This window comes from Oreochromis niloticus, linkage group LG18 (assembly GCF_001858045.2).
Source record: "Oreochromis niloticus isolate F11D_XX linkage group LG18, O_niloticus_UMD_NMBU, whole genome shotgun sequence".
NCBI lineage: Eukaryota > Metazoa > Chordata > Actinopteri > Cichliformes > Cichlidae > Oreochromis > Oreochromis niloticus.
Genome location: NC_031982.2, coordinates 33,694,453 through 33,702,349, shown reverse-complemented (window position 1 = coordinate 33,702,349; position 7,897 = coordinate 33,694,453). Strand labels below are relative to the sequence as shown.

Here is a 7,897-nt window from a genome sequence, read left to right as displayed (position 1 = left end):
CAAAGCTGGAGCACAGACCTGCTGGAAGCTCCAACAGTCACCAACAGCACAAACATGGCGGAGAGGTTCCTCTCACTGACTCACAAGCAGAACTGGAGCTGCAGTTTTGCACTTCAGTATCAGCTTCAGAGGCTGACGCTGTAAACATGTTTCTGCTGCACAGCTGGACATTTAAACATAGTCTGTGAGGTTTGCCTCACATTTACAGCCAACCTCAACACATACACATACAGCTATTTTGTTTCAGCATAATATTCATTTATTTTTAATGTAATTAAAAAATTGTTGATCTATATTTTTAAGAAAGATCCAGACCAGGAAGGAAGCATGTGAGTCCTGTTTTACACAAATGTGAAGCATTGGATTGGTTAGCAGGAAAAAAAACAGCTTTCAGGACTTTAGCAGACCTTTTTCAATTAAAATTATGTAACAAGCACACAAAGAGTATAAAGAAAATGGCATCATGTAACTAATAAACCTCTGATCAGAAAGATATTAAAATCCAAACGGAAGGAGAACAGTTTCTGAGAAGAAAGAATAAAAAAGAAAAGCTTTTTTTGTCCCTTAAAGAGGACAGAGCACTGCTGACATTCATTTCCTGGCGATCCAGTGTCCAGGACGAACTGTATTCTGGTCATAGAACAGTCTTATTCCTAAATGTTGGTTTCCAAGCAGACCCAGCACTCAACAGGAATCAGCTGAGGGTAATGAGCTGAACCCAAGGCAAGAAGTTTTAGTGGCTCATGTTTCCCTCAGGAAACAGTTCATGACAGAATTTATAGATAAATTCATTCACTGAAGTATTTTACACTGTTTTAATTAAACCACAAGAATGAACATATATCAGGAGAGAGTACCTGAAAGAAAAGCTTTAAGATTTTGGTATTAGATGATACCACTTTTCTGAACCCTCAGCTTTGACATTAAGATTTTTTTAAAAATCATTTTTGTTTTCATGAAAGAAAATAATTTTTGTATCCATGAAAAGGAGCTGTTACGTGACCCTGTAAAAACATCACATGTCTGAGTTAAAATAGTTTTTGTGTTTGCCTTTTGGAGGAGGAATCCATAAAGCCTTCCAAAGTAAAGAGCCGGTCTCGTTGTCAGCTGCCGGGAACACCCAGAGAGCGAGCGGTTACAGGCGTGAACCCAGGCCAGCCTCCACGGTGTCTCTGAGCACCACCTGCTGTGGAAACCAGGACACTTATTAAGGTTAACCATTCATCTCCATGTCCTCCTTTGTGCCTCAGCCTCATTCCCTCAGCTTGGTTTACTCGTGTGTCCTCAGCTGTTTTTATTTTTTCTGAATAAAAGCTGCCCTCAGGACATAAAGGAGCCATCTCTGGTTCCACAGACGATTTTAGTGATGAAGTGATTAAGTGATTTTGAAAGTGATGTGGGTGGGTGTGGCCTTCCTGAGCTGGTGAGAGAACTGGCTTGCTCCCTGCTGCATTGTGCTCTCTTCACTTTCCACAGGTCACTTTATGACCAGACTGCACGTAGTTTATGACTGAAGGTAAATCTGCTAATTACTTTAAGTATATATTGTCAGAAGCAAAGAATTATTAGCAAAAGACTATAGACTCTGATTTTACCAAGAGTGGTTTAACCCTGGAGATTTAGCCACCCCCAGTAAAACCAGTACAAAAGTGACAAACAAAAGCTGCAGTTCCTATAGTGGCCACTTGAGGCTGGCTCCAAAGTGACTCAGTCCCAGTAGACTCACATGTTAAAAAGCTCCAGTTCAGAGCAGAAATAAACATGTTTACAGGCTACTGAAGGCAGTTTTTGTCTCTATGGATAATTTTTCCCAAGTAGGCGAGTTTTTAGCTCAACTAATCCTGTTCTGGTGAACTGTAAAGTTTGGCTGCTTTGAGGTGGATGCCCACCAGGCCTGGAGGTAATACTTTGATGAATATACTAAATTCTAGTATTATTTATACATTACTTCAAAATAAGTAGTTCCGGGGCACAGCACTCTATTTGACAGTCATATTTGCCTTTTGAAGCCACCATCGAAATGACTGGGGATAAAGACATAAGGTTAATTTCACTAGAGAGCTTGGCCCAATGTCTGCCTGTAGAAAAATCAAATCAAATGAAAGTTTGGTTTTGCTAAAAATAAATAAAAGGCCCCAAGTTGTAAGGGTTGCCCACCCACCACCCACCAACCACCCACCACGCTGTGTTCCACGTTCTACAAACGTTCTACAAATTGCCCCGATGGACTCATCTGAGTGTTAATAGTATAGAATAAAAAGCATTTTACTGAGAAAATCATGGCGGTCTGAACGTCACACATCGATGCCAAAACAGGAAAGAAAAAATGAGAGCGGGGTAAAAAGGAAAGAGAGTAGTCAAATACTTCAGAGTAGCGAATAAAACTGAGCATTTGGGGTTCGATTCAAGTAAAAGTACAGACTCAATACTTAAATAAATACCTGCAGCTTAAACTTTCTGTTCATTGTGTCATTGCTCTTAAAATTAGGCCAGTTTTAAATTTCAGCTACAAGTTGTTTTTCTTCCCATACGTATAATTAGTTTTTTATAATATTGTGTATCGAGACAGTCTCATGAGATGTTTTCATAGAATAAAATCATTGTTGTGCAGTAATAAAAAGTAGGCTGCCCTTTGTGAAGCCTGGCTGCCTCCTCAGTGTTAGATTACTGCATTGTTGAACATCTGGCTCAATAAATTACGATAACTTCATCATTATGTGGCAACAGTGGTGCTTTTTTGTACCTAATCATTTGACTTGTTCGGTCACAGGAAATAAATGATAAATGATCAAATACACAGTAGTCAGAAATAATAGGTACATAATTCATTTGTGCCGCCCAGCTTTTGGTTTACAGTCAATCACAAATAAAGTGGGAGGTTTTCATCATTCCTTTCTAAAGAGGTGGCAACAACAATGGGCTTTCTGAGAAATCAGAAAAATTAGAAAACCTTATTGAGTATAATAGAACATTCAATCAAATCTAATGAAATAACAGTGGCCAGACCTGCTGCCTCCATAAACCCGAACCTGGAGATGTGCCTGCTCAGTAACAATTCAGTGGCTGCACTGAAGCATGAGCGACTAATCTAAGTTTAAATAATCTGATAATGGTAAAGAGTGGATCAAACCACTGCCAGGTGGTCACAGTTTTGGTCTGACAGCCAGATTATTGCTGCTGATTTGTTCCTCACTTATTTGTGCGTATTCAAAAATGAGTTGCACAGATACACATCGATGGTTTGGTCTGAAGAAAAACTAAACACAATCAGTGATATACTCATTTTCTTTAGTCTTTCATGTTGTTTAGTTTTTCTATGTCATTAGTGGTGTGATTGCTTTTTCTAAGGTTTTTTCTCTCCTGCCAAATCTGCAGAGAAACACTGCTGGACACGAGCGGCTGGTGAGAAAAATTAATCCACAATACTCAAACTGAATTTAAAGAAAATGCTAAAGTGTAGCAGGGAGAATATTCCAGGCTTCAACTAGAGATGTGGAAAGGAAATATTAAATGTATTTTTTAAAGGATGAGGGAAAAAGGAGGGTGGAGAAAGATGGCACGATAAAAACAGAGAATCATCTCTTCTTTCTGTATCATGTCGCAGGCAGAACGCCCAGTTCTTCTTCACAATAGACAAACCTGCTGTAGCTCCCCTCCTCCCCGTGTTCTCAGCCTTTGTCTGCAGGTGAGACAGAACCTGAAAGATGTTTTGTTTTGGCCGAGGCTTATAAATCAAAGCCTCGTCCAGCTCGCTCATCTTCCCAAATCTGCTTCTCCAGAAGATGCGGCACAACTCGGACGCAGCGGTGAGTTTTTCCAAAGCATCTCAGAGGATTTGATTTTCAAGTCTTTGAGCAGTTTAGGTTTTTTTTTTTTTAAATGCATCAAAAAAGACTAAAATGTTTCAAAATTCAACTGCAGGTTTCAGCCAGACTGAAACCTTTTTATACAAATGAGAGTAAAAATTGTGTTTTTAATTCACAAATCTTGGAATTTGTACTTGAATGATTATTTAAAACTGATTTTATGAAACAGACCAGGATGTGTCCGTGAGGGCATTGTGTTGAGGAAACAGTACAGTGTCCACAGTTTTTAGTTAGTGTTTGTCACATAGGACGCTTATTTAGTAAACGATTTTCTACCTGTGTGGTGTGCCACAGGGGCCAGCTCTGGGATCGATTTCATGCTCTTCTCAACTCATCTCAACCCTTCATATCAAGTCTTTTGCAAAGAGTCTTCGATTTCTTGAATTTTTATTTCTTCCATTTTGAGCAGCACACTACAAATCTAATGCAGCCCTGTTTAAATAGTTTCAGAAACAAATCTTATGTAATATTATTTTAAAAACAAGACTATTTTGTGCACTTTAATCTCGTTGGGTCTGAATTACTTTAACGACCGTTTTACTACTGAACATGAAAACCACTGGACAACGATGCAGAACTCGAGAGATGTGATCACATTAGTCCTGTTTTAGTATCTTTACACTCCCAAGATGTTTGACAGCAAATTTTAGGCTTCGACATTTCTGACCTGGATTTCTTTGGGCAGAGGTCTTTTCTATGTTCCAGGGCAGAGTGCATAACCTTTGCTGAGTCAGAACTTTTCTAAGTGTCTTTGAGTATGGTATCATTTGTCTATTATCATGTAACTATCATCAGTAATCATTTCAACAAGTATTGTATGCAGGTTGGGACGTCAAAAAAGAAAAAAACATTTGACCAAAGTTGCAGACATTCAGATGGAGCTGAGTTAACTTCTTTCCTCCGGGGCTCTGTCACCTTCTTCCTTCTCCAGATGCTGACGAGGTTGCTCGGACTGCTTGTCCTGTCCTCCCTCTGCTCAGCCATGTGGGTGCAAAACTTCACCAGACAATACATTAGTGAAGAGGAAGGCTCCACATATGATCCCAACACCCACCATTGGCCTGCATCAGGTGACGGGCAGTTTAATGAGACTTCTGAGAAGACTGATCAGCCAAAGGGAATCCCCTCCTGGCCACCCGAGGCACGCAGTGGGTCTCTAATGATGCCTCCAACAGGACCCCCATTTCCACACTACGGCAACAACTCTGAAGGTCCCAACATGCCCAGGATGTTTGGGGTCAGTAGCCCATCTATTCCACCCATGCCTGACACAACAATCTGCGACATGCTGCTAAATGCACCGGTACCCCCGCCCATCGACCAGATTCCATTTTTTTGCATCTGTAAATACTGCAAAGGAACCATAGGACCCAAAGGAGACCGCGGAGACCGAGGTCTTCCAGGTAACTTGATCTTTTAAAGCACCTCAAACTAAAAATGACGATAAAATGTAAATTTTGAAAATCATTTATGTTTGAACAAATGTCAAGGATTTAAAGTTTGAAGCAAGGTAGACAGCATGGTTTGGAGGATGATTCCTCTTTAGTGATTTAATTCAAATTCAAATATCTGATTATATTAAAAGTAACCTGTCTTTAATTTTTGATCAGGTCCTCCCGGGAGCGCTGGAAGAAGAGGATTGATGGGATTTCCAGGTCCCAGAGGGTTTACAGGCTCTCAGGGGATAAAAGGTGAGTTACACACAGAGGAGTGTGCAAAGAAGCACATTTACCATAGTCAGGGTCTTTCCATTCAGAGACAATAACTATTGCTACAACTGATTGTTAACAACTTTATTTTGGGTCTTTAACATAAAAGTTGTTATTTTACTTTCCAAACTGAACTAATCAAATGTGATCTGGCTGCAACACAAAGCAACGCTGAAGTTAAGGAAGAACATCGTGTGTACTATAAAGAAAAAGAGACACTGGCTTCCTGTGAATTGAACTGATGCTTCTTCTTCTCACATACTTTTCCATCAATGCTGAATGAAATCCACCTTCAAACACCACAAAGCGAATGTCATTTTTTTTCCTTTTGATTTCTCAATCTGTTGTCATCTTAAATAATAAACCTAAACTTGTTGGTTTTTCACTCAATAAAATATCGCCTCTCCACCATTTTTGTTTCTGCTGTCTTCTCTTTTTACAGGCCAGAAGGGAGAAATGGGGGGAAAAGGGAATGCAAGGTGTAGCAGGTTTCACTGGCACAAAGGGAGAGCGAGGATTTAAAGGTGTGTCTAGATGCCATTATGGAGAAGGTCGCTCTATTTAAAGGGTGATTGGTGATACATCGATGTTAAAACAGGCAATAATATCTGTCAGTGCTTTGAGAGAATGTAATTTTATGATGATATCATGATTTGATCTTAGTACAGGGTGGTTAAAGTTTGTTTGGTTTAGGCTCGAAATGAGATGGTTTGAGTGGAAGATTGTATTTCCAAAGTGCACCCTGGAAAGATCCAGATGGAGTCTGGGAAAATTGTCCAGCTTCCTCAGTCTCCATACAGAAAATGAAGAGAAATGTGGAGATTCTTGCTAAGGATTTTACCCATCTGAGTAAATACTGTTGGAAATTAGTCAGCAAAATGAAGTTTTCAAACTTGACCTTACTCTTGATGTATGCTGTGGTTGTTTCCAGGGGACAAAGGGGACCAAGGATCAATGGGACCCCCTGGTGCACCGGGCCCTCAGGGAGAATCTGGTACATGCCCTGCCACCTGCGAGAGTGTCCCAGGTGCACCTGGTACCCAAGGGCCACCTGGACCAGCTGGAGCCCGTGGCCTGCCTGGGGTGCAGGGTCCCGATGGACCCAAAGGCATGAAAGGTGATAGGGGTGACATGGGCTTGCCTGGAAACCCTGGCCGCGATGGTGAGAAGGGTGATCGAGGTGAGCAGGGGATGTGTAAGTGCACAAATGGAACAAATGGTGCTGACGGCAAACCGGGGCAAAAGGGAGATAAAGGGGACAAGGGTGACATTGGTTCGCAGGGTATACAAGGCCCCATGGGGTTAAAAGGCAACCAGGGTGATTTGGGTCTCATGGGGCCACCTGGCCCCTGCTCTCCAGCCATCCAGTCGGCGTTCTCCGCCTGTATCAACGAGTCATTTCCAGCTCACAATTTTCCCATTCCTTTCCCACACATCCTTACCAACCAGCAGATGCACTTTAATCCAAATGGCATCTACACAGCCCCCGTCAACGGCACGTATGTCTTCTCCTTTCACCTGGCAGTTGCTGTGAAACCGCTTAAAGTTGGCCTGTTCCGCAATTTCTACCCTGTAGCTAAAACAACAGAAGGAACCGTCCCATCCACCACAAGCCAGGCAGTGGTCCTCCACCTCTACATGGGAGACCAGGTTTGGCTGCAGGTGAAGGACCCCAGCACCAATGGCATGTACACTGATAATGAAAGCAAGAGCACATTCTCTGGGTATCTGCTGCACCCCGACTCCTGCGAATTTCCTTCAGGCCGAAATTACTATTTCCCACAGCCACATCATGGACACTACACCTGGGATGGTCCCGAACCTACAACCCCTCCACCAAATTAGTGTCTTTTCAGTTGCACAGTTATAGATGAGGCACAAAAAGCATCCAATCAAATTCTCAGTGATTTTATAACTGCAAGTTTTAAAAGAGGGGTATTCTAGCAATGAAGCAATGACAACTGCTAAAATGGGTTTTTCTACCAGGGAAGTTATACAGTAGTACGATTGTACCACATTGTAGTTACTACTCAGTTTTTTTAAAATCAGGTTTAATTTCTTGGGTTAAATCTAAGTCTGTTTGGTTGTTGAAGTTGGTGACACATAAAAAGAAAGACCAGAAAAAAAAAAACAATAAACACACCATCACCAAAATCCTGCTTGAAGTATTTCCCAACACTTAGCATGTTAGCATATTCAGGCAATTATTGTCAAACGTTATAAATTCCAACTGTTCCCGGGACAATAAAAACTGACAAGTCAAATGAAATAAAAATGCATTACAATGTTCGAGAATACTAATTTAAAACCTTTTTCACCCTG

General features: G+C 41.2%; 1 protein-coding gene across 2 annotated transcripts; it reads left to right on the top strand.

Annotated features, from left to right (window-relative positions):
* The first annotated feature begins 3,146 nt into the window (after window positions 1-3,146).
* On the top strand, window positions 3,147-7,694 carry LOC102077996 (otolin-1-A). Of its 2 annotated transcripts, XM_025900611.1 has the most exons (7): window positions 3,147-3,199; window positions 3,376-3,402; window positions 3,605-3,806; window positions 4,798-5,269; window positions 5,477-5,557; window positions 6,018-6,099; window positions 6,507-7,694. In XM_025900611.1, exons 6-7 carry the CDS (start codon window positions 6,048-6,050, stop codon window positions 7,418-7,420), a joined length of 966 nt encoding a protein of 321 aa, XP_025756396.1. In that variant the 5' UTR covers window positions 3,147-3,199; window positions 3,376-3,402; window positions 3,605-3,806; window positions 4,798-5,269; window positions 5,477-5,557; window positions 6,018-6,047; the 3' UTR covers window positions 7,421-7,694. The 2 variants fall into 2 exon arrangements, with proteins under 2 accessions (XP_025756396.1, XP_005457700.2); XM_005457643.4 differs by lacking the exon at window positions 3,147-3,199 and having other exon boundaries at window positions 3,360-3,402.
* The last annotated feature ends 203 nt before the right edge of the window (window positions 7,695-7,897 follow it).

What these genes read in the sequence shown, in the direction of transcription:
- LOC102077996 (XM_025900611.1), top strand. Translation starts at nt 6,048, where the DNA reads ATGCAAGGTGTAGCAGGTTTCACTGGCACAAAGGGAGAGCGAGGATTT. An exon ending in GGGAGAGCGAGGATTTAAAG is followed by an intron (nt 6,100 to 6,506) that starts GTGTGTCTAGAT and finishes GGTTGTTTCCAG; the next exon opens with GGGACAAAGGGGACCAAGGA.